Source organism: Lethenteron reissneri, chromosome 54, assembly GCF_015708825.2.
Source record: "Lethenteron reissneri isolate LAM-NWPU_2019-01 chromosome 54, ASM1570882v1, whole genome shotgun sequence".
Taxonomy (NCBI): Eukaryota; Metazoa; Chordata; class Hyperoartia; order Petromyzontiformes; family Petromyzontidae; genus Lethenteron; species Lethenteron reissneri.
The window spans coordinates 4494640-4521199 of NC_083832.1; the positions used below are offsets into that span (position 1 = coordinate 4494640).

At 50.2% G+C, this 26560-nt stretch overlaps 1 protein-coding gene across 1 annotated transcript; it reads right to left on the reverse strand.

Annotated features, from left to right (window-relative positions):
• Positions 1–1462: 1462 nt before the first annotated feature.
• On the reverse strand, positions 1463–26560 carry LOC133356577 (gem-associated protein 2-like). The gene is made up of 10 exons (XM_061574165.1): positions 26285–26560; positions 22915–23002; positions 19058–19147; positions 17384–17443; positions 14262–14423; positions 8382–8426; positions 6615–6683; positions 5217–5327; positions 4173–4231; positions 1463–2291 (listed from the first exon to the last, which is right to left on the reverse strand). Exons 1-10 carry the CDS (start codon positions 26410–26412, stop codon positions 2258–2260), a joined length of 846 nt encoding a protein of 281 aa, XP_061430149.1. The 5' UTR covers positions 26413–26560; the 3' UTR covers positions 1463–2257.

Sequence of the window (26560 nt, forward strand, 5' to 3'; positions counted from 1 at the left end):
CGTCTGTCCGGCGAGTCCCAACAGGCAGCAGCGACACGTGACGCGCTCGTGCGGCGCTTCTCTAGCTGCCTCCCCACCACCACCACGTGGTGACCCGACCATGCTGGACATCTCGATACCAAGATCCAGGATGGTCATCGTGTCTATGCGCCGCTTCTTGGTGGCAGCCCCAACAGTCTGGAACGATATCCCTCTGCACATTCGCAGCATCACCTCAATCGCCTCCTTCAAGAGAGATTTAAAAACTCACCTCTACAATCACGTGCTTTTGAGCGACTCTGAGCTTGGCTCCGCGCCTCTGAGTTGCGGTCACTACGTCTGCAAATTTGCGCGCGTTACAAATTGTACTATTATTATCTGTGACAAAAGAGCTTCATAGATCATCGGATTCCTCCTGCTGCAGTCTCAATATTCAGATTCTGACCAAACGCATTCGCTTCTCTCTTAATTAACAGCAATACGAAATGATTCATATTACTGGAGCATAGCAATATGTATTAACTCGTAGCTATGTGTTTTCTTGGGGGGGGGGGGCACATTTAGATGTTAGGGTAGTTTAATCGTGGTAGTTTACCCAACTTAACTTTTAAATTAACTATCGGAAGTAAAATATGAGACAATGTCTGCAACAAAAGGCATTATAAACTTCTAGATTTGAAGCTTTCGTGACTGCAAGGATTCATATTCTTAGGTTTTTTCGGTAAAGTCACGTAGGTAAAATTTTTAAATAAAAGTAAAATAAAATTCACGACGTTTCGGAGGCAACACAAGCTTCCGTCTTCAGGTGGAACCATCACAGTACACTTGCTGTATCAAGATACAGCAAGCGTGCTGTGACGGTTATTAATTTTAGTTTTTTACCTACGTGGCATTATAAACGTCATTAATGTCCGGATCAAGCTCCATTTGTATCACAGCCACCGCAGAACACCTGGGGGGGGGGGGGGGGGGGCCTCTCATTCCACCTGGGGGGGGGGGCGTCATGGCCCACCTGGGGGGGGGCCTCACGACCACCTGGGGGAGCCTCTCATTCCACCTGGGGGAGCCTCTCGGTCACCTGGGGGAGCTTCATGGCCCACCTGGGGGAGCCTCTCGGCCCACCACCGGTAGTCCCGGGGTCCCACACTCTGAGAGTCGCTGCTGCTGCTGCTGCTCCAGAGCGACGAGTTCCCATGAGATCATCGCGTCGGCGAGAGGTCGTGTTTGTTTGTACTGTGCCTATTGTACCGTGCCATTTCTAACCGGCCACCAGACAGACGAAGTGACAAGCCGGGGGGCCGCGATAATCTCTGGATTAGCGCTTTCACCCAGAGTGTGAGAGCGCGAGGCGCTTCCGAACAACGCAGTACGGGCAGCCACGAGTCTGCATCCATCTCGGTGCACCACAGTGGGGCCTTTGCGGTGGCGTACAAAACCACGCGCGACAAGATCTCAACGCCAAGATGATGAAATCGCAAAAACAGCGCTCGCCTTGAGAAACGAAAACGAACGGCCTCCGGTAAAAATGGGTAGCGTCAAAAAAAACACCACGCCGTTTATTTATACACACATTCGCTTAGTTCCGCTCCAGTATCTCTATCGCCGCGGCAAGTTTTATTCTGAATATAAAACAAAAAAAATCTGCACAGCGATCGCGGTTTCAGGTCGCGGGCAAAATCGCGAGCCGACTCGACTGTTCCTGCCGACGCGGTGTGACGAACAACACCATGCTCTGAACTGCTCCCCGTGCTTGCCCTGTCCCACGCTTGTGCGTGTGCGCGTGTGTGTTCACGGATTCCTGGGCCTCCGCTAGGTCGACTCGGCCTCAAACGAGTACCTGGTGCGGTGCGTAAACATCGTGAGGTGCTTCTTCTTGGTTCTTTCGGTAAAGTCACGTAGAAGGGAAATAATAAAAATAAAACATAATAAAATAATTATCACGTTTCGACCACAACGCAAGCCAGCCGTTGTGGCCGAAACGTCGTGAGATTTTTATTATTTCCCTTCTACGTGACTTTACCGAAAGAACCAAGAAGATGAATCCCTGCAGTCACGAAAGCTTTAAATCGAAATCGTGAGGTGCTGGCCGCCCGCTCCCCTCAACAGTCTGTTAAGACTACACGGGGGATCTTTGTCTTTGTTCACAGACGGTAAATCGTGGTTATGATGAAGATTGATTTTTTATCATAATAAAATGGTGGGCGGGGGGCAGAGTTTGGCAGATTGAATCTTTGTTGTGAAGGTGAGCGTTGCGGACCGACGGCTCGGTCCACCACCGTCAGTTGTCCGCGAGGTCCTTCTGCTCAAAGTATCTGTTGGGAGAGAAATGCGGAGGGCACGGTCAATGCAGGCCTAGGTGTAGGCCTCGGCAAGGTATGGTAAAAGTGTAAAAACAACGAGCCTACCTTTACCCTACCTTTTACCCTTACCCCTTGGCATGTCGACACCTTTACCCTTACCCTTTAACCCGGTAAAAAGGGTAAATTACCTTACTTTGCCGAGGCCTACATCTTGTTCTTTAGTGCTGCCTAACGGCGTGTGCGACTTCACGATGATATTGGTCCCGGTCTAGCACGGCGTGTAGAGTTTGTGCTGTTGTTAATTGTAGCCATGTTTTGATGTTACTGAGCCATGTCGTTTTTGGCCGTCCTGGTCGTTTTTTCCCTTCGATTTTTCCTTGCAGGATTTACTTTAATAGCTGGTATTTGTGGTCGTTTCGGGCAAAGTGGCCTAGGTAGTAACACTTCCTGCTAATGATGGTCTTCAGCAGTTGCCTGTCAGTGCCCATATCTTGCACAACTTGTGTGTTGGTGGTTTTGGCTGTCCATGGGATTTTCAGCATTCTTCGATACAGCCACATCTCGAAAGCTTCGAGCCTTTTTGTTGCTGTTGTTGTCAGTGTCCACGTCTCTACTCCGTACGGCAAAATTGACCAGATGTAGCATTTCAGTGTGCGCAGTTTCAGTGATGTACTCAAGTTGCGGTCTGCAAGGAGTGTTTTCCATTTAATAAACGCTTGCCTTGCTTGTTTGTGAATTATTACCCCGCTACCCCCTTCTCCACCGCCCCCCGGGTTTCCTCCCACGTGTAAACAACTCATCGATTTCCAATAACACCTCGATATACAGAGGACCACAGAGCTTGGGAAAATTGTCGGCGCCGGCTCTTCACTGCGTGGTCCCCGCCCCCCCCTGGCGCCACCGTGCCGGGCTCTCTGCGAGAGCGAACGAATGCGGTGCGTTTGCGCGCTACAAGTTGAAATTATGACGATTTGGCAATCTTTGGAAGAACGTAATCAACCAGGTAGGGTGTTGACGGTTTTGTTGGACGACTCTCTGTGTTGTAATGCATTATTATATTTCCAAGTTTACTATGTTTGTTTTCTCATTTATTTGTACCTGATGATGGTTGCTTGTGTTGCAATCGAAACGTCGTATTCTATTATTATTTAATGTCTTTCTACGCGACTTTACCGAAAGGCCCAAAGAGTATTACGATCATCGTTAATTCTCATCATCTAGATTCTACCACCCGTGCTTAGCCTCCGTAGATCCGGCGACGCTGGGCGCGTTAAGGGTCGTGTGTTCACAGGCTGACGCTGCGTGGATGAGCAGCGAGCGCCCGTCACGGCACGCGTTGCCACCGACACCACCAACAGCAGAAACATCCCCCGTGTGGCCTTAACAGACTGTTGGGGCAAGTGGCGTTATCAAGTCGTATCCATGAAGGCCGGCACGGCCAGCACCACGCTCGGCCGTCTTTGTCTCCCCAGTGGCAACGTTTACACACCGCACCAGGTACTCATTTAAGGCGGAGTCGACCTAGGGGAGGCCCAGGACCGATTGAGATAATCGTCTTTGGTGTTGGCCATGAGCTGGAATCGAACTCGGGTCGCCAGGTTCATAGCTCAGCGTGCTAACCGCTACACTATTGCTCCACCACCACCGTCCTCATCATCATTCATCGTCATTATCATCATCGTCACCATCGTCGTCATCGTCACCATCGTCTTCATCGTCGTCGTCATCGTCGTCGTCGTCATCGTCGTCGTCGTCATCGTCATCACCGTCATCATCGTCGTCATCATCATCGTCATCATCATCGTCGTCATCATCGTCGTCGTCATCAGCGTCACCTCCCGTACACGTTTCCGCGCGCCACCAAGGCGAGACGCCCGCACAGCGTGCACTCACCTCGCCACGAGGCAGATGAGCAGGTTGAGCGCAGACAGCCTGCTGTCCTCGGGGCTCTCCTGGAGGGCGACAAGACAACAACAACAATAACAACAACAACAACGACAATGTTTGTAAGTTGCATCTATTATGTATGTTCAGCTTATTTTGCACCGTATGTAGTCAACCGTGTGAATCGAAGGTGCGGGGGAAAAACGACAAACTGAACACACAAAAAGCAAATTATTTGGGTCTTTCGGGAACGTCACGTAGATAGGTTCAAAGAAAATAACAAAAAGCTACGACGTTTCGATCGCAACACAAGCGGTCGTCTGATGACGAGGATGACAACTGCCTGTGTTGCGATCGAATCGTCGTAGTTTTTTGTTATTTTCTTTGAACCTATTGACGTGACTTTACCAAAAGACCCAAAGAATATGAATTCCTGCAGTCACGAAAGATTTAAGTCAAGATTTACACAAAAAGCAGTTAAAAATAAAATGAGTTTTCAAAGAATATATCATGAGACCTCCTTTGCCAGTACCAAAATATAAGGTTTTTCCCCTTTTTTCTGGCAACAAAACTGAAACATTTTTACGAGGATTCATGTCTGCATTAACCACAATACTTGTGGTCAGAATGCAAACAAAAAACACTGATATTTGCTTGTCCTTGAAACTGATTGGTCCACACCAGAGACGGCTTTCTTTTGAGCCTCGTTGAGTTTTATAAGGGCACCAAGGGGTGACCAGCCCCTCCCCACCCAGCCCCACCCTCCCCACCCAGCCCCTCCCCACCCTCCCCACCCAGCCCCTCCCCACCCTCCCCTCCCCACCCAGCCCCTCCCCACCCTGCCGCACCCTCCCCACCCAGCCCCTCCCTGCACGACGGACGGACACAATAATCCCCTGTGGGCTGGTGTAACCAGGAGGTTCCTACCAGTATTTGGTTCTGCATTTAACTTGGCTCATGGGTCCGGCTCGTGAGTACTAAACACATCGGTTTGACCGTCACGCGACGGACATCGCGCCTACCCCGGGGCGCGGTAGAAGGCTTCTCACTTACCAGACTGGCCCGGAGGCTGGCACAGTTGCGGGCTATCTGTCGCAGCAGGGAGTGTGCCTCTGGCAGCAGCGGCTTCTCGATGCAGGCAAGCAGCGCGTAGATCCAGCGTCCCTGCAAGGAACACCGCGGCGCCGCCGCCGCCACTGCAAATCACTCTGACGCAGCAGCAAGTCACTCTGACGCAGCAGCAAATCACTCTGATGCAGCAGCAAGTCAGTGGCCAATGAAGATTCGCATCCGGCAATGAGGTTAAAATCAAATGTCGGTTAGCACTGATCTACCAGACTGACTGTTTTGCGAGGCAGGTTACAACAAACTCACTCACCAAGTCGCTCACTCACACACTTACCCACCCACTCACTCATCCACCTATCCACACACCCACTCATTTACTAACCCACTCACCCAGGCACTTACCCGCACACTCATCCACCTATCCACCCACCCAATCACTATCTATCACCCAGTTACTTATACATTTTGTGTGTTCACTCACCACACTACAAATTAAAACACGCTCAACAACTCACTTACTCGCCCACTTACTCACCACACTGCAGGTTACAACATTAGACACACTTACCAACTCGCTCACCACACTGCAGGTCACAACATTAGACACTCACCAACTCACTCACCAACTCGCTCACCACACTGCAGGTGACAACATTAGTCACTCACCAACTCGCTCACCACACTGTAGGTCACAAAATTAGTCACTCACCAACTCACTCACCACACTGCAGGTCACGATATTAGGAAACCATTGGCGTGACCCACTTTTAAATGCAGATTGAAAACTAATTTCTTGAGAACTGATTTTTGAGTTTAGTTTGTTGTCCTTCCCCCCGCACCTCCGATTAGCACGGCTGGCTACGTACAGTGCGAAAGAAGTTCAACGTACACAACAGATACAACCTACGAACATTATTATTGTTCAAACTTAATTTGGAGCTTTCGTGACTGCAGGAATTATTCTTTGGTTCTTTCGGTAAAGTCATGTATAAAGATAAAATAATAAATTAAATACTAGCATACGACGTTTCGATTGCAACACAAGCAATCATCATCAGGTATAAATAAAATAGGATCACAAATCTAGTATACTTAGAAATGTAATGTAATACAACAGAGAGTCGGATAACATAACAGTCAACACCCTACCTGGTTGATTACGTTCTTCCTGAGAACGCTAAATTTGAGAGAGTGTATTCCGCAAATATTATTGTTGTTGTTATCTTGTCGCACTCCAGGAAAGCCCCGAGGGACATATGCACGTACATACGTACATCCCCGATTTGAAAATAAAATTTCGAAAGAGAAGAAACAAAAAATAATCGAGTTTTTTTTCAGTGTTCTTATTCGTCGTTCACTTTGCAAATCGGGGGAGGAGCTCACCAACTCCTCGGAGAAGCCTCTCTCCTCGAACCACACGGTCAGGTACTCCAGCACCACGATGAGGGTCGCCTGCCGCACACACGCCGCAGAAACACAAACGCCACAAAGACAAAGATCCCCCCCCACCGCCTGTATAGCCTCGACAGACTTTCGGGGCAAGTGCCGTTAGCGAGTTGCACCTATGAACGACGGCACGGCACCACGCACATCCGGCCGCCTTTGTCTCCCGAGTGGCGATGTTTACTACGCACTGCACCAAGTGCTCATTTGAGGCCGAGTCGACCTAGGGGAGAACCAGGGGTCGTGTTTCAGATAATGGTCACTGGTGTTGACCGTGAGCGGGAATCGAATTTGAGTCGCCGGGTTCGTAGCACTGCGCGCTAACCGCTGCACTACCGCTCCCCATACGTTACCATACACACGCACGCACACACATATGTATTGGGAATGTGTTCCTTATTTTGCCGATTGATCCCAAATAAAAATTTGAAATTTGGGCCATTTAAGACGATACGATCTTTGCGTGCGTTTTATATTGATCAGAAAAAATATGACGCCGCAGGAAGTAATGCCGCTTCCTGTAATGGGCACATTTTAAAATGCGCTTCCTGTGACGTGACGACTGTGGTGTCACATGGTACGGGGAGGGCGATGTTACTACTCTCGGCAAGAGGGCAACTTCAATTATGATGTGACAAAAATTATTCGAAAAACGACGAGAAAGTGACCTTCAAAATAAAAATGCCAAACATTTAAATCTGAAACTCATCTCTAGTGCATAACTGATGCACATTAATAATGTGAAATATATCAACACACGGGTTATATTACTGGTAGGAACCCACTGGTTCCACCAGCCCACAGGGGATTATTGTGTCCGTCCGTCCGTCGTGCAGGGAGGGGCTGGGTGGGGAGGGGCTGGGTGGGGAGGGGAGAGTGGGGAGGGGCTGGGTGGGGAGGGTGGGGAGGGGCTGGGTGGGGAGGGTGGGGGGTGGGAGGGGTGGGGCTGGGTGGGGAGGGGCTGGTCACCCCATGGTGCCCTTATAAAACTCAACGTTTAACCTACTCACGCCGGCTTGTGCCCGCCCTCACAGTCGGGCATATTTGCGGAATACACCACGCCGCCGTTGACCCTGGCCATTGACCGAGCAATCCAACGTTCCTACCAGCTCCCTCCGCAGGAATGTGTTTAAAGGGGGCTTTGGTGGGACGCGTGCATGGAGGTCGTGACGGCCTGTGGTTGAGACTAACGATGGAACGGTGGCCAAAGGAGCAAACGCGTCCACAGCGGAGCGATGAGATCAGAAAGGCCGCGAGAGATGGCGACGACACAGGGGAGGGCCTCCATCCAGCAGTGGGTAGATCATGGCTGCTGATGACAATGATGACGATGATGATAATAAAAGATGCAGAAAACAAATAGTTTTGCGTTCTTCTGCGCACTTTATCAAGACGGAAAGAAAGTAGTTATTTTTAACACGTGGGCTTTCGCGATCACCGCCTGATGATGCCGGTTCTAATTACTGGCGAAACGTCGTACTCAGATCGTAAATGTTGTGGATTTCTCTCCAACACACTGGCACCTTCTGTTAACGTGACAAACCTTACTAATTGGCTGTGTCGGGTGGTGGCGGCGGGTTTAACGACACGTTTATATTTACGCGATCTAACCCCCCAAAAAAAAAAAAATCTGTATTACGGAAAATAGTTCTTCTTAAGCCTCCGACAACAAAAAAAAAACGTCGGGGTGGTGTCACGAAGACTTACTTGACCCAAGTTGCCAACCACGCTGAGCAGCGGAGGGGTGCCGATCTGTTCAGAACATCAACGAGAGAGGAGAGAGACAGGGAGGGCAACGGGTTATCATCGCGGTATCACGTTACGCAGCAGCTCTCTTGCACGGCGGGATGTTCACCGCCGACGTCTCCATCAGAGCCGGGATCGATTAGTGAAGTTGGATCTAGATTAGAAGTTTCCGTGACTGCAGGGATCCATACTCTTTGGTTCAGCAATTTGTTTCGTGCTGTGGTTGTCCCACCTGATGACGGACGCTTGTGTTGCGCCCGAAACGTCGTGATTTAATTTATTTTGTTTTATATCTACGTGACTTTACCGAAAGAACCAAAGAGTATGGTTAATTCATAATCAACGTTTTTGGGTTTAGATAACGTTATTTATAAATGTGTCGTAACCCTCCACCACCCGACACGGCCAATCAGTAAAAAAGTGTCACGTTGACAAAAGACAAATAGTTCACTGCTTTAGCCCACCGGTATGTTGACGCGTGAAACCACAACAGCGAATTGCCCGATGATGCTGGATGCAATTACCAGCGAAACGTCGTACTCAAATTGTAAATGTTGTGGTTTCACGCTTCAAGACACCGGTGGGCTAAAGCAGTGAACTATTTGTCTTTTGTCAACGTGACACTTTTTTTACTGATTGGCCGTGTCGGGTGGTGGAGGGTTACGACACATTTATAAATAACGCGATCTAAACCCAAAAACGTTGATTATGAATAATATTGGTCGCGAAAGCCTGCTACGTGTTAAACAGAGTATGGTTCAGTTGGGTTATTCAACCTAAAACTGTAAATCGGCTTCTGCTCGATTACTTGGGCCCCCCTTTACAATTAGGAGCCCCCCCCCCACCACCATCCTGCCTACCGAAGGCAGGAAACCCCCGACAAGAGCCGCCCGGCGTGACGGCGGCGGAGGAGGATTTTGGATGACATCACCGAGCCTGACCCGTTACCGCGCGTCCAGCGGCACACGTGAGAACAGAGGTCAAACTTTTTTCCCCCAACTATGTTAGAGTTGTACTCTTTGGTTCTTTCGGTAAAGTCGACAACTCGAATTTTCTAATCAGTAATCAGGAGAGTAATTGATTACCAAAGTGACCGATTACCAACCAAGGAATGGATTGCTACCAAAGTAAACGATTAATACCCAAGTCACAGATTTCTACCCAAGTCACAGATTGCTACCCAAGTAATCGTAGAGCAGCTCAGCTCTGCTTCAGGTGCTCGTGTGGAGGCTGGCGAGTGAGTATCTCTGGTCTAGGTGCTCGTGTGGAGGCTGGCGAGTGAGCAGCTCTGGTCTAGACGCTCGTGTGGAGGCTGGTGAGTGAGTAGCTCTGGTCTAGGTGCTCGTGTGGAGGCTGGTGAGTGAGCAGCTCTGGTCTAGGTGCTCGTGTGGAGGCTGGTGAGTGAGTAGCTCTGGTCTAGGTGCTCGTGTGGAGGCTGGTGAGTGAGCAGCTCTGGTCTAGGTGCTCGTGTAGAGGCTGGTGAGTGAGTAGCGCTGGTCTAGGCGCTCGTGTGGAGGCTGGTGAGTGAACAGCTCTGGCCTAGGTGCTCGCGTGAAGGCTGGTGAGTGAGTAGCTCTGGTCTAGGAGCTCGTGTGGAGGCTGGTGAGTGAGTAGCTCTGGTCTAGGTGTTCGTGTGGAGGCTGGTGAGTGAGTAGCTCTGGTCTAGGTGCTCGTGTGGAGGCTGGTGAGTGAGCAGCTCTGGTCTAGGTGCTCGTGTGGAGGCTGGTGAGTGAGTAGCTCTGGTCTAGGTGCTCGTGTGGAGGCTGGTGAGTGAGCAGCTCTGGTCTAGGCGCTCGTGTGGAGGCTGGTGAGTGAGTAGCTCTGGTCTAGGTGCTCGTGTGGAGGCTGGTGAGTGAGCAGCTCTGGTCTAGGTGCTCGTGTGGAGGCTGGTGAGTGAGCAGCTCTGGTCTAGGTGCTCGTGTGGAGGCTGGTGAGTGAGAAGCTCTGGTCTAGGTGCTCGTGTGGAGGCTGGCGAGTGAGTAGCTCTGGTCTAGGTGCTCGTGTGGAGGCTGGTGAGTGAGCAGCTCTGGTCTAGGTGCTCGTGTGGAGGCTGGTGAGTGAGCAGCTCTGGTCTAGGTGCTCGTGTGGAGGCTGGTGAGTGAGCAGCTCTGGTCTAGGTGCTCGTGTGGAGGCTGGTGAGTGAGTAGCTCTGGTCTAGGTGCTCGTGTGGAGGCTGGCGAGTGAGTAGCTCTGGTCTAGGTGCTCGTGTGGAGCCTGGCGAGTGAGTAGCTCTGGTCTAGGTGCTCGTGTGGAGGCTGGCGAGTGAGTAGCTCTGGTCTAGGTGCTCGTGTGGAGGCTGGTGAGTGAGCAGCTCTGGTCTAGGCGCTCGTGTGGAGGCTGGTGAGTGAGCAGCTCTGGTCTAGGTGCTCGTGTGGAGGCTGGTGAGTGAGCAGCTCTGGTCTAGGTGCTCGTGTGGAGGCTGGTGAGTGAGTAGCGCTGGTCTAGGCGCTCGTGTGGAGGCTGGTGAGTGAGCAGCTCTGGTCTAGGTGCTCGTGTGGAGGCTGGTGAGTGAGTAGCTCTGGTCTAGGTGCTCGCGTGAAGGCTGGTGAGTGAGTAGCTCTGGTCTAGACGCTCGTGTGGAGGCTGGTGAGTGAGTAGCTCTGGTCTAGGTGCTCGTGTGGAGGCTGGTGAGTGAGTAGCTCTGGTCTAGGTGCTCGTGTGGAGGCTGGTGAGTGAGCAGCTCTGGTCTAGGCGCTCGTGTGGAGGCTGGTGAGTGAGCAGCTCTGGTCTAGGAGCTCGTGTGGAGGCTGGTGAGTGAGTAGCTCTGGTCTAGGTGCTCGTGTGGAGGCTGGTGAGTGAGTAGCTCTGGTCTAGGAGCTCGTGTGGAGGCTGGTGAGTGAGCAGCTCTGGTCTAGGTGCTCGTGTGGAGGCTGGTGAGTGAGTAGCTCTGGTCTAGGAGCTCGTGTGGAGGCTGGTGAGTGAGTAGCTCTGGTCTAGGTGCTCGTGTGGAGGCTGGTGAGTGAGTAGCTCTGGTCTAGGTGCTCGTGTGGAGGCTGGTGAGTGAGTAGCTCTGGTCTAGGTGCTCGTGTGGAGGCTGGTGAGTGAGTAGCTCTGGTCTAGGTGCTCGTGTGGAGGCTGGTGAGTGAGTAGCTCTGGTCTAGGTGCTCGTGTGGAGGCTGGTGAGTGAGCAGCTCTGGTCTAGGTGCTCGTGTGGAGGCTGGTGAGTGAGTAGCTCTGGTCTAGACGCTCGTGTGGAGGCTGGTGAGTGAGTAGCTCTGGTCTAGGTGCTCGTGTGGAGGCTGGTGAGTGAGCAGCTCTGGTCTAGGTGCTCGTGTGGAGGCTGGCGAGCGAGCACGTGGATGGCTTCTGAGGAGCAGCCACTTGGTCAATATCTCAACCGCTGCCTGGCGAATGCTCGGAGCGGGCGATGGCGGTACTCAGCGCTCCGCCCTTTGGGACCGGTGGTCGCGGTCGCACTGTGGGACGTTATTAACGTCTGTCCATGGCGGCAAGAGGAGGCCGCAACGGCCACTGCAGGGCAGAGGTCGCAATCGGGTACCCGATACCCGTACCCTACCCGATACCCGGCTACCCGTATCCAGCCGGGTACGGGTACGGGTACCCGTTTGCGACTCTGGTACGGCCGGGTACGGGTAGGCCGTGAGTTACTGGTGAGTAGCCGTTTGTCACTCATTTCGGGTAGGGTACGGGTACGGGTAGGGAACGGCTACCCGTACCCGGCCGGGTACGGGTACCCGTTTGCGACTCTGGTACGGCCGGGTACGGGTAGGCCGTGAGTTACTGGTGAGTAGCCGTTTGTCACTCATTTCGGGTAGGGTACGGGTACGGGTAGGGAACGGCTACCCGTACCCGTACCCGGCCGGGTACGGGTACCCGTTTGCGACTCTGGTACGGCCGGGTACGGGTACGGGTAAGGAATCAAAACCCGTTTGTGACCTCTGCTCTGCAGGGCTGGCCAACCTGTAGCAGACTGAGAGCCAAAAAGTCCACCGTGAGTTCTTCACAGAGTCAAGTATATACATAAGTATATATATAGAGGCAGTTTCCAGCACAGCACGGGAGACATTCATTATTCTTTGCTACCAGGATAGTACACTCTAAGTTATGCACCTTCGATAGAGCCGCATGTTATGGATTAAACTAAACCATTACTATTATATTCTTGGTTCTTTCGGTAAAGTCACGGAGAAGGGAAATAAAAAAAAGAATAAAAAAAATAAGCTTTAATTCAAAATTTAAACCATTACTGTTTTTTATTTTTCCAGGTAAGGCCCACTGAGCTACGTAGCTCTGTTTCAGAAGCGAGCTGGCCACAAATCGCAGGTCAAAGAAGTGGCTTATCACGTGGAAATTTATAGCAGCCAAATACTCTAAACGCATGACGTTGATTCTAAATGTGGAGTGAAAAACCGGAGGACCCGGAGAAAAATCCGCACGACCACGGGGAGAGAGAGAGAGACACGCAAACTCCAAATATACAGCAGCAGGCGTCACGGTCAAGGATCGAACCCACGACCCCCTGTAGACCAGGCGAGGTAGTTAACATCTCCTAGCGACCGCGACGCCCTGAAAGAGCCGCATGCGACTCGGGATACGCCACCGCTGGGTCCACGCGATGCGGCATGCCGTCGTGAACGGTGCGTTCAACAGAGACGCAACGGGGACGAAAATCAACGCTTGCGCGGTGATCCCGCAACAGCCTTCCCAGCGTGCGATCGAAACCTAACGAGGCGACGTCGCACGCAACGGCGTCGTCGGCAGGGCAAGCAGGGTGCCTGGCACGCGACGGCATCGCCTTGCCCGACACGGTGGATACTTTTGAGCACTGTTTTGCGTCACCAAGTTTTGGGCAACGACCCTTCGATCGATGCGGCTCGTTTTCCCTCGGGCGAGGAGTCCCTTAATCCTTATTCCGTTCCGAGACGTTTGCAAGTTGCAGAGTGTGGGTATCCCCGTTCAGCGACGAATCTCGGAACGCGCGAGCGGTTCACCGTTCATTTTATTTAGAGAGAGACGCAGCGCCGCTGTTCATAAAGACATTTTACTCAACGTGGAAAACCCTACTGGCTCGACCGCACTCTACGATAGCTGGCGCAAATCTGTGCCACACGCCCTCCCGCATGGCCTTGTGGGAGCCTCGGTACCGATAAAGCTATTTTATACAGGTAGGAGCAACAGTTCCACACTGCCCACCAGGGATTATTTGTCTGTCGTGCATAGCGCCTCCCAAACACGTAGCACGCTCCCGGATTGGTTGAAGTGCGTCACGTGACCGCGAGCTTTCTGTCGTGCCACGAATGCGCTGTCCAACCAAGTTCCTACCTGCCCACTCCGAAGGAACGTGTTTTTGTTTTTCCGTTCACGTATGTCATCGGAACGGAATTGGAAGAAAAACGAATGACGTGGGAAAAAGGATTAATAGCAACTGCACGTCCTACTAAGTTTAGTTGATATTGGGATGGTCGTTCTGAGTGTTACTGTGACACCCACCCACCTCCGCTCCTGCCCCGGTTACAGACGGACAGACACAGCTAAAGCGTTGTCAACGCTTTTAACCAAAGTCGCGGTAAAGCATCAAAATATGGGGAATTGGCGCATGCAGCAGCTCCAAGCTAAAGCTTTATTTAACCATGTAAAGCCAACTGAGCTATTAGCTCTTTTTCAGCAGCCAAATAATCTAAACGCGCGTCGATTCTAAATGCGGTGGAGAGCAAAACCGGGGGAACCCGCCGAACCATCCAGGTGACCAGCACGGGGGAGAGAGCGAGAACACGCGGACTCCAAATACACAACAGGCATCGTCAGGGTCAGGGATCGATCCCACGACCTCCTGCGCACCAGGCGAGGGAGGTAACAGCTCGCCGCTAGCGCGACGCTCACCTTCAAGAAGTCGAGGTCCAGCTCCTCGCTGTCTGCGGGGTCGCCGTCGACGCCGGCGGTGGCGGCGGCGGCGGCGGCGGGGGGTTCGGATTGCGCTCTGCTGCCGTACCGCCGTTCCCCCAAGCAGAAGCGCTTCCACCCCTCCTCATCCTCCACTTCTGGCTGCGTCGTTACATCGCAGGGACGGGCGCAAGAGACTCGCGCTGAAGTATCGGTGCTGCAGGAAGTCCTATAACACTGGTCAACACACTTGTTCTGGCATAAGGTATTTCAACGATTCCAAATCTGGCATCAGTTTTTGTCAATCACATCAGGTTTTTGAGATATCAAATATTGCATTTTCAATAAAAACTGCAGAAGAAAAATATTAAATAAATGTGGATATCTACATAAAATTATATTATAAACACACTATCCTAAAAATACAGCACCATATTTTAACACTAAAGCAGTCACTGACTCGCAACAACTTGCAATCATAAGTTAGAGCCTTAATTTCGGGTAAAATCAATGAAAATGGGGTATGCCGATAGCATAAAAATGCGATGTGATAGAGCAAATCTGAGATCAGATTTGGAATCAGCACCCTGAAATTAGTCTAAAACAGCTGCAAAAGTCCAGGCCAGAATTTTTTTGTTGACCAGTGTAATACAGGTAGGAACAACAGGTCCACATTGCCCACCAGGGATTATTTGTCTGTCTGTCTGTCGTGCATAGCCACGCCCTCGAGTTGTATTCCATAGAGCGCTTCGGGCGGGCTCAGCACCACGTGACGCGCCACCCCATGTGGCTTGCGCCGTGTGACACGGATCGCACGAATGCGCCGTCCGACCAAGTTCCTACCTGCCCACTGCGAAGGAACGTGTTAGTACAAACTTGCTCGCCCGTAGCGTGTCGAGCCGACCCCTAGTGGGCATCTGTGAAAAATATCTTCGTTTCGATTTAAAGCGTTCGTGACTGCAGGGATTCATCTTCTTGGTTCTTTCGGTAAAGTCACGTAGAAGGGAAGTAATAAAATAATACAAATAAAACATGATAAAATAATTCTCACGACGTTTCGGCCACAACGCAAGCAGCCGTCCTCAGGTGAAGACCAGAAACGTCGTGAGAAATATTTTATTATGTTTCATTTTTATTATTTTATTACTTCCCTTCTACGTGACTTTACCGAAAGAACCAAGAAGAGAAATATCTTCGTTGTTCATCGGATTCCTACAGTCTAAATAATGACTTGGATTGTGTCTACTATAGACCACCTATGTTGAGACTGTAGACAAGACTAGATCTGTTCAATGTTACTGTGCTGAATGGGCCACACACTGCTGATGGGGGCCAAGTGCGTAGAAACCGGTCCAATTTCACGCAACCAGGTGGTGAGAGAGACACGCAAACGCCTAATATACAGCAGCAGGCGTCAGGGTCGGGATCGAGTCCACGACCTCCTGCATACCAGGCGAGGTAGTTAACATCTCCTAGCCACCGTGATGACGATGATGATGAGAGAGAGACACGCAAACTCCAAATATACAGCAGCAGGCGTCAGGGTCGGGATCGAGTCCACGACCTCCTGTACACCAGGCGAGGTAGTTAACATCTCCTAGCCACCGTGATGACGATGATGATGAGAGAGAGACACGCAAACTCCAAATATACAGCAGCAGGCGTCAGGGTCGGGATTGAGCCCACGACCTCCTGCATACCAGGCGAGGTAGTTAACATCTCCTCGCCACCGTGATGATGATGAGAGAGACACACATACTCCAAATATACAGCAGCAGGTGTCAGGGTCGGGATCGAGTCCACGACCTCCTGCATACCATGTGATGTAGTTAACATCTCCTAGCCACCGTGATGATGATGAGAGAGAGAGACACGCAAACTCCAAATATACAGCAGCAGGCGTCAGGGTCGGGATTGAGCCCACGACCACCTGCATACCAGGCGAGGTAGCTAACATCTCCTAGCCACCGTGATGATGATGAGAGAGAGAGACACGCAAACTCCAAATATACAGCAGCAGGCGTCAGGGTTGGGATCGAACCCACGACCTCTTGCATACCAGGCGAGGTAGTTAACATCTCCTAGCCACCGTGGTGATGATGATGATGAGAGAGAGACACGCAAACTCCAAATATACAGTAGCAGGCGTCAGGGTCGGGATTGAGCCCACGACCTCCTGCATACCAGGCGAGGTAGTTAACATCTCCTAGCCACCGTGATGATGATGAGAGAGAGAGACACGCAAACTCCAAGTATACAGCAGCAGGCGTCAGGGTCGGGATTGAGCCCACGACCTCCTGCATACCAGGCGAGGTAGTTAACATCTCCTAGCCACCGTGATGATGATGATGATGAGAGAGAGACACGCAAACTCCAAGTATACAGCAGCAGGCGTCAGGGTCGGGATCGAACCCGCGACCTCTTGCATACCAGGCGAGGTAGTTAACATCTCCTAGCCACCGTGATGACGATGATGATGAGAGAGAGACACGCAAACTCCAAATATACAGCAGCAGGCGTCAGGGTCGGGATCGAGCCCACGACCTCCTGCATACCAGGCGAGGTAGTTAACATCTCCTAGCCACCGTGATGACGATGATGAGAGAGAGAGACACGCAAACTCCAAGTATACAGCAGCAGGCGTCAGGGTCGGGATCGAGCCCACGACCTCCTGCATACCAGGCGAGGTAGTTAACATCTCCTAGCCACCGTGATGACGATGATGAGAGAGAGAGACACGCAAACTCCAAGTATACAGCAGCAGGTGTCAGGGTCGGGATCGAGCCCACGACCTCCTGCATACCAGGCGAGGTAGTTAACATCTCCTAGCCACCGTGGTGCCCAGTCTCACACAATCCGGATAAGACCGGGGAAAAATGACAAAGCCCCCAAGAAACATCACACACACCCTTCACTGACCACGTGACATATTCACTTTGGTGTCATTTTAAAAACAATTCTAACGCTCCATGGTGGCGAGATGTTAACTCCTTCGCCTGGACGACCTCACCCGGACGGTCTCCCACTGTCGGGGGAGTTTAAACAAAGCATTTTAAAAATAATAACTTTTAAACATTTCAACTGTGCGCGTGTGCTCCATCCCACGGGAGCAGTGGGCGTACCATCTTTATGTCGCTGTGCAACTTCAGGAATGTCCGTCTTGCTTTGTTCCTTGATATTTTCTGAAACGTAAAACACGGGGTATCATATGCAGTAGTCCGGTGAATAGGGAACGTTGGGAGAACGTTGAGCCCACGTTGGGCGAACGTTGAGCTCACGTTGGGGCCAACGTTGAGCTTACGTTGGGCGAACGTTGAGCTCACGTTGGGGCGAACGTTGAGCTCACGTTGGGGCGAACGTTGAGCTCACGTTGGGAGAACGTTGAGCCCACGTTGGGCCAACGTTGAGCTCACGTTGGGGCGAACGTTGAGCTCACGTTGGGGCGAACGTTGAGCTCACGTTGGGGCGAACGTTGAGCTCACGTTGGGGCGAACGTTGAGCTCACGTTGGGGCGAACGTTGAGCTCACGTTGGGGCCAACGTTGAGCTCACGTTGGGGCCAACGTTGCACGTTTCACCGGAAGCTCATTGATGCCGCCGATAGGGCTGCTCAGCTGCGGAGCGAGCGGCTCACAGTCGGAAGGCCGTGGAGTTTAAATCCCGGTTGATGGTTGACTCAGCCCAATATCCCTCCCTCCCCCCTCCCCCCTCCACTGGCTCTTGCAACTGTAGGAGATGAGGAGACGAGCATTGAAGCATTGGTGCTCATTCGAACAGGAGATCACTCTTGAGCCCATTTAACTATTATCAGGGTACGGCACCTCTTCGACGCCCGCGGGGAATTTTACGATGCTCGTGCGATCCACCAAACCTTGCTGCTTCCACGGTGCCGGACCACAGGCCGCATGCAGCGGAGTCACCACTGCCCGGCTTAACATTTTTTGTACGTTTATTTATTTATTTATTTGCCAGGTAAAGCCTATTTTGGCTGTATAGCTCTTATTCAGAAGTGGCGTGGCCACAAATGATAGCTCAACAAAGTGATTTATCGCGTGGAGAAAGTTCCACGCAACCATGGGGAGAGATACATGCAAACTCCATATACACAGGTGTCGGGATCGAACCCATGACCTCCTACATACCAGGCGAGGTGGTCAACATCTCTTCGCCGTCAGGCTTATCGGCAACCAAGATTGCTTTGGTGCCGGTGTCGGCCCAGTTAGCCCTTGACGCTAACCCAGTTCGCGAACCGCGCCGGATCGACCCTCGGCTTTACCGGCCGACCCTCGGCTTCACCGACAGACCCTCGGTTTCACCGACAGACCCTCGGTTTCACCGACAGACCCTCGGTTTCACCGACAGACCCTCGGTTTCACCGACAGACCCTCGGTTTCACCGACAGGACCCTCGGTTTCACCGACAGACCCTCGGTTTCACCGACAGACCCTCGGTTTCACCGACAGACCCTCGGTTTCACCGACAGACCCTCGGCTTCACCGACAGACCCTCGGTTTCACCGACAGACCCTCGGTTTCACCGACAGACCCTCGGTTTCACCGACAGACCCTCGGTTTCACCGACAGACCCTCGGTTTCACCGACAGACCCTCGGTTTCACCGACAGACCCTCGGCTTCACCGACAGACCCTCGGTTTCACCGACAGACCCTCGGTTTCACCGACAGACCCTCGGTTTCACCGACAGACCCTCGGTTTCACCGACAGACCCTCGGTTTCACCGACAGACCCTCGGCTTCACAGATCGACCCTTGGCTTCACCGACCGACCCTCGGTTTCACCTGGCGCATGGCGGAGAAGGCAGCCTGCTGCTGCATCTGCCACTCGACGCTGGGGGCGAAGCCGCGTGGAGCTGGCAGACAACCGCACGGCTGGAACGACAGAATCAGAATAATATTGATTTAGACTGGAGGGTAAGAACACGTTCAGAGTGGAGAGGCAAACAAAGCAATCAAAAACATACGAAAAAACTGAACCAGCCCCATCCTACCAGACACGACCATCGCGATGCCACCTTCACCAATACCGGCCTCTTCCACCCGCACAGTCGAGCCAGCGTAGGGCTCTCACGGTCTGGGCGGCTTTTTTTCTTCCATTGGCTGCATATTCTCAGATCGACATCATGTACATACGTTAGGTATGTTAACTGCGAATAACCCAACCAATAATCAGCTACTGCATATTCTCAGGTGAACGTGATCCATTGTAACTTATAGGACTACATTAACCCTCCCTTTGGCCTTCGCAGCTGATAGGCTCACAGTGATGAGGTCACCTGTACTCCTCTATTTGAGACCGGAAACGGGAGGACGACTTCGTCACTCTTCTGGCTATCACCTGACGAAGCTGGTTGTTGTTGTTGTCATCACAAGCAACACGTCACAGTACTCGAATTGAAAATGTTCTGGGTTCACCTGCCAACACACCGGTGTGCTGAAGTAGTAGCTAATTGGCACATGACAAACCTTACTACGGGATCCAACCCAAAAACACCCGTTATTATGGAATTCCACTGGCTGTTTTTCGAGCAGAGCCAGAACAAAAGCGTTTATACGCTATACTCTTACGTTTTTTCGGCAAAGCCATGTAGGGGAAATAAATAAATAATGCGGATAAAATTAAACAACTAAATTAAATCACGACGTTTTGGAGGCAACACAAGTCTCCGTCTTCAGGTGGGACCGTCACAGCCAAATTTACTGTATCAAGGGAAGAGAAATCCAAGAGACAAGATCTTATATACGCTGGCCGCAAAACACATCTGAATTTGTCTCTGGAGCCAAGCAGGGCCAGGGGCGGGGCTGACGAGACATTCATTGTGTGTCACGTCGGTGGGTACACGGGGTGAGGACACCGCGTCAAGAACAACGATCCTCCAGTATAGCCTGAACAGACTGTAGGGGCAAGTGCTGTTTAGAGAGCACTTATGAAGGCCGACACGACACACGAGGGGGTGGGTGGCCAACACCGTGCCGGGCCGCCGAGTGGCAATGTTTACACACCGCACTAGGTATTGATTTGAGGCTGAGTCGACCTAGGGGAGGCCCAGGACCAGTACAGATAATCATCACTGGTGTTGGCCGTGAGCGGGAATTGAACTCGGGTTGCCAGGTTCGTAGCGCAGCGCTAACCACGGCACTACCGCTCCCCAAATGCGTTTCGTCTCGAAACGCGTGTGCGTGTGATGTCAGTGGAAAAACACGGAACATCTTGAGCCGTGCCGGGCCGGCTTGGCACGGCTCAGTTGTGGCAGTGGAAAAGAGATCGAACGTAACGCCAATGTTTTCCAGGACCATTATTCAACCGGTTTTTATTTTCTGAATAAATCAGAATCAGAATATTTATTTATACTGGAGGAATCCGATGAGCTATGAAGCTCTTTTCACAGATGCCCTGTAGGGGCATGGGGTCAGAAGGTCACAAAAAACAAACACTACAAAAAACACAAGAGGAGTGCAAAGTACAGAAAAGGTAAAATAAAATCGCAAAAAAATATACAAATAAAACCAAATTATCTTTTAACGTACCAGGTAAAGTCCACGGAGCTATTCACGTATTTGTCAGACGCGACCTGGCCACAACCGATGGCTCAACAAAGTGGCTGATAATTTGAAAATGTACAGCAGCAAAAATAAATCTAAATGCACGAATATCATCAGCAGAGTGTGGCCAATCGAACGCAGTGCCGCGTTGCTCTCCGCTCAATGCGGCCCCCATGGTGTTTGTGGACTTCTCCCTCCAATAACGTCAGGTTTTTAGTTAGCCAGCTGCACTGCTGTTGACGATCAGAAATTTGAACACCGGTTCACATTTATAGCCCGCTCAAAAGAAATGTTTCACAAATGCAGGTTAAGAGAACCCACAATCATTCATTCGTCACTGTTGCGCCAAACGTGTGGACCTCTTGCGACAGCATTCGCTAAAACTGCTCTCGCTGCCATACAGCGGCGTCTCGAGTGACTTTGTTTGATCCACGGATCGCAGCGGGGGGGTGACCACGGGGAGGGTGGTGCCATTCCCTTGAGGGTCGCAGTCCACTTTGGACGTCGACCGCCAACTGAAAGTGCGCGATTTGATTGCCGACACATTGACTGCTGGTACCAAGTGAGTGAGAGGCTTGCACAGAGGGGCACGTCTACAATAGGGGCTGCTAGCCAGGGGTCAAGACTAACGATGGGGTGAGGGTGAAGAGAGGGAACACGCGGACGGTGAGAGCATGGGTGGAAAAAAACCCGATTTTTCCAGCGTCAGGCATCGGGTTTTTTCTTTAAATACAATTAAACCCGATTTCGGGGTATTAAAAACCTGGTTTAATGAATACGAAATTCTATCCAGGCTATGGCTGGCTTCCTTGTCGGGTGCTGCTATCGTACTCGGGGGGGGGGGGGGGGGGGGGGGGGGGGGGGGGGGTGGGGGGGGGGGGGGGGGGGGGGGGGGGGGGGAGGGGGGGGGGGGGGGGGGGGGGGGGGGAAGGCGTCGGGCACGGGGTAGTCGTAGAATGCGGCGGGCAGGTTGGTCGTGATGAACACGTTTTTTGGTTTGGCCATGTTTGTTTTGTTGTAGTACAGAGTTTGGCTGATGGCCTTAATCTAAGTTGTCTTGTGGTTGTTGTTGTTTGAACTTGCATCCCACTGGGATATTTGCACAGGGTTGGTGTACGGTGATTTTTTATGCAATATTTTGCTGTCTTTTCTTGGATTTCTGTTTGCACTCAGTCACATAGTCACTATAAGATGTTTTCTTGTTCATGTTTTAGTTTTTTGTTTGTTGCGGTTGCACCCGATTCAAGAGCCGAATGGCTCACAGGGCTATACCTAATAAATAAACTTTGATAAACTTTGACTTTTATAACACGAGCTTCACAATCGTGGGTGCCAGTGAGTTCCTTCGCTTGGAATGGATGAAGCCCATCGTTGAGAAGTGCGGTTCTGCAATTAAAACCAATTAAACCGGATTTCTCCCAATCTCAGATGATCGGGTTTAATATGAAAAGACAATTAAACCCGATTGTTAAAACCCCGACCGTGCCACCCTTGGGTGAGGCCAGCTCGCATGCAGGAGCTCCACACGTTTGGCCTTAATCCAGCAGCGGATAGATCATGGCTGCTGCTGATATTGATGATGATGGGTACAGTGCCTGGTTAGAAAAAACTGGATACGTACAAGATAATTTTTACCAAAAAAAATTCTTAAAATAAAAACACAAGACCCCCTGAAATAAGTAATATTAAAAAAAACTTTTTAAAAAAACACGCGTTTATGAAATGTACTCATAATGGAAGAACTCCAGGACTCCAGGAAGTGGCCCCGAAGTTTGCTGTAACGTAAGGGACCGTGGCCAATTACAGCCAACGTCAGTTGAGTGTGGACAATTAGACCCAAGCCGAAACATAACGTATAAAAAAAGATTGTTTAAAAATATTTATTTTTTATCATAGAATATAGTATTGTCATCAGTATGACATAAGTATACCAAGTTTGCAGTCGATATCACATTGGGAAGTGGGTTAAAATTGAGTTACAAGATTTGAGGATACAACAACAACAACAGAGTTAAATGAAAGCGTGTAAAAAGAGGTGCTGACAACTCAGCGTGGTTCCTCTGCTGGATGGATACAAAGATAAATGCACGACTCACATTCGATACTTTCACCGGTTGCTTCTGCTTGAGTTTTTCTGGGTCAATGTTGGCCACGGCAACTTCGGGGCATCTGGCAGCTTCGAGCCTGAGCAGAGACAAGGCACATTAAGCAATAACGGTGACGGTGAGATGGCTGACTAGGGATGCCGCGGTGGAGAGATGTTAACTCCCTAGCCTGGTATACAGAAAGGCGTGGGTTCGAACCCGACCCTGATTGCCTGCTGTGTATTTGGAGTTTGCGTGTCTCTCTTTACCCGTGGTCGCGTGAATTTCTCTCCGGGACCTCCGGTTTCCCCCCCTCCACATTAGAATCAACATCACGCGTTTAGAGAATTTGACTGGTGTAAATTCCATCACGATAAGCCACTTCGTTGAGCTATCATTTGTGGCCAGGTTGCTTCTGCAAAAGAGCAGCGTAAACTCAGTGGGCCTTACTTGGTAAAATTTAACCCATAAAAACAAAGTTTTTCACTATAAATCCTTTATATGCGTGGCAGCTAGAGTCCTCTTGTCCTCTGGCTTGAGATGGCTGCCACCTATGGGTCAGATAATTGCCTGCCACCATTAAGCAATTGGTAATTAAATATAAAAAATGTTTTACCTAAAAAGTGTACAATTTTGGAATTTTTTTCACGAAAATAAATTGTCACGCACAACGAGTCTGTGTGCAAAATGTCAGCTCGATTGATCACGGGAAGTGGGTTAAAAAACGACCGAAAGATTTGCACGGTCGTAAGCGCGCAAGCAAGCAAGTGAACTTAATATAAAGGATTTAAAAAATAAATATAGTTTTAGTTTTAGTTTTTTTAAACACACCTGCGTATTAACGCTGCTTTGCAATTAACAGCAAGGGTGAGCGTGGTTGTAGTGTTTGGGATGGTAGACTTCTGGGAATACCATGGGATTGTAGTGTTTGGGATGGAAGACTTCCTGAAATACCATGGGATTGTAGTGTTTGGGATGGAATACTTCCTGGGAATACCATGGGATTGTAGTGTTTGGGATGGTATACTTCCTGGGAATACCATGGTATTGTAGTGTTTGGGATGGAAGACTTCCTGGAAATACCATGGGATTGTAGTGTTTGGGATGGAATACTTCCTGGGAATACCATGGCATTGTAGTGTTTGGGATGGCCTGGGAATACCATGGGATTGTAGTGTTTGGGATGGAATACTTCCTGGGAATACCATGGCATTGTAGTGTTTGGGATGGCAGACTTCCTGGGAATACCATGGGACTGTAGTGCTTGGGATGGCAGACTTCCTGGGAATACCATGGGATTGTAGTGTTTGGGATGGCAGACTTCCTGGGAATACCATGGGATTGTAGTGCTTGGGATGGCAGACTTCCTGGGAATACCATGGGATTGTAGTGTTTGGGATGGAATACTTCCTGGGAAAACCATGGATTGTAGTGTTTGGGATGGTAGACTTCCTGGGAATACCATGGGATTGTAGTGCTTGGGATGGCAGACTTCCTGGGAATACCATGGGACTGTAGTGTTTGGGATGGCAGACTTCCTGGGAATACCATGGGATTGTAGTGTTTGGGATGGAAGACTTCCTGGGATTACCATGGGATTGTAGTGTTTGGGATGGTAGACTTCCTGGGAATACCATGGGATTGTAGTGTTTGGGATGGAAGACATCCTGGGAATACCATGGGATTGTAGTGTTTGGGATGGAAGACTTCCTGGGAATACCATGAGATTGAAGTGTTTGGGATGGCAGACTACCTGAGAATACCATGGGATTGTAGTGTTTGGGATGGCAGACTTCCTGGGAATACCATGGGATTGTAGTGTTTGGGATGGAAGACTTCCTGGGAATACCATGGGATTGTAGTGTTTGGGATGGAAGACTTCCTGGGAATACCATGGGATTGTAGTGTTTGGGATGGTAGACTTCCTGAGAATACCATGGGATTGTAGTGCTTGGGATGGTAGACTTCCTGGGAATACCATGGGATTGAAGTGTTTGGGATGGAAGACTTCCTGCGAATACCATGGGATTGTAGTGTTTGGGATGGCAGACTTCCTGGGAATACCATGGGATTGTAGTGTTTGGGATGGCAGGCATTCCTGCGAATACCATGGGATTGTAGTGTTTGGGATGGAATACTTCCTGGGAATACCATGGGATTGTAGTGTTTGGGTTGGTAGACTTTCTGGGAATACCATGGGATTGTAGTGCTTGGGATGGAATACTTCCTGGGAATACCATGGGATTGTAGTGTTTGGGTTGGTAGACTTTCTGGGAATACCATGGGATTGTAGTGCTTGGGATGGAATACTTCCTGGGAATACCATGGGATTGTAGTGTTTGGGTTGGTAGACTTTCTGGGAATACCATGGGATTGTAGTGTTTGGGATGGAAGACTTCCTGGGAATACCATGGGATTGTAGTGCTTGGGCTGTGACGTGTGACCAGGAGATGGCAGTTACAGCGATTGATTCCTTAATCTATCTGTGCGGATCTTTGAGTACCGCCACCACCTTCTATGCATTTCTGCATTTGAACTTCTTTCGCACCGTACGGAGCCAATAGTGTTAATCGGAGGTGCGGGGGAAGGACAACAGATGACACACAAAAATCAGTTTTAAAAGCAATGAGTTTGTCGATCTAGCTCAGCGGTCGGGAACCTATGGCTCGCGAGCCATATATGGCTCTTCCGGTGACGGCATATGGGCTCCCAGACAATTTTGAGTTGAAAAAAATAATAAGAAAAAAATAAAATCAGTTTGGAACTGATTTTAAAATACTTGTGATATTGCTTAATAATACTGTGCCATTTTAAAGTAAACAGAAATTAGTTTTGAAGATACAATTTCTCGGGTCACGGGTCCCGTGACCAGAAATCGCATTAAAAGTAAGACATATTTAATTTATTATACGTTAAAATTACTATATGGCTCTCAATGAAAGATATTTAGAAATATTTGGCTTTTATGGCTCTCCCAGTCAAAAAGGTTCCCGAACCCTGGTCTAGATGATGATGTAAAATAGCTTCAGGGGCATCCTAATACTGTATTGTAAGGAAGAGCGTTCCAGACGTTATGTAAACGATGTTCATGTTGATTGTGTCAATGAGGATGTTGATGTTCATGCTGATGTTGTTAATTTTTTGATGTTTATGGTGTCTATGATGATGTTAATGGTGATGATGTTGGTGACGGTGATGATGTTAATGGTGATGATGGTGATGATGTTGATGATAATGATGTTGATGATGATGTTGATGGTGATGATGATAATGATGTTAATGATGATGTTGATGATGTTGATGATAATGGTGATGATGTTGATATGAATGATGATGTTGATGATGTTGATATGAACGGTGATGATGATGTTGATGTCCCTACCGGACCCGATTCAGATACTCTGCCGGCGTTACTGGCGGTCCGCTCGCCGCCGCCTCCTCCTCCTCCCCTCCTCCGCTCTCCTCCACAGGCAACAGCTGCGGCATTAACACAAAGTCGTCCTCCATCATCTCCCCCTGTGTTCAACAAGCTTCCACCTTTAAAAACAATAAACATTAACGCAATAAACACGAAGACGGGTAACAACCACTACTACCACGTCCACATGTGGATAAAACGCGCAGGCCCAATTGGTGCGTAGCCATCCAGAAATGCACC

What these genes read in the sequence shown, in the direction of transcription:
- LOC133356577 (XM_061574165.1), bottom strand. Translation starts at nt 26,412, where the DNA reads ATGATGGAGGACGACTTTGTGTTAATGCCGCAGCTGTTGCCTGTGGAG. An exon ending in TGGACCTCGACTTCTTGAAG is followed by an intron (nt 8,427 to 14,261) that starts GTGAGCGTCGCG and finishes TGTTCTGAACAG; the next exon opens with ATCGGCACCCCTCCGCTGCT. An exon ending in CCAGCCTCCGGGCCAGTCTG is followed by an intron (nt 4,232 to 5,216) that starts GTAAGTGAGAAG and finishes GTCGCCCTCCAG; the next exon opens with GAGAGCCCCGAGGACAGCAG.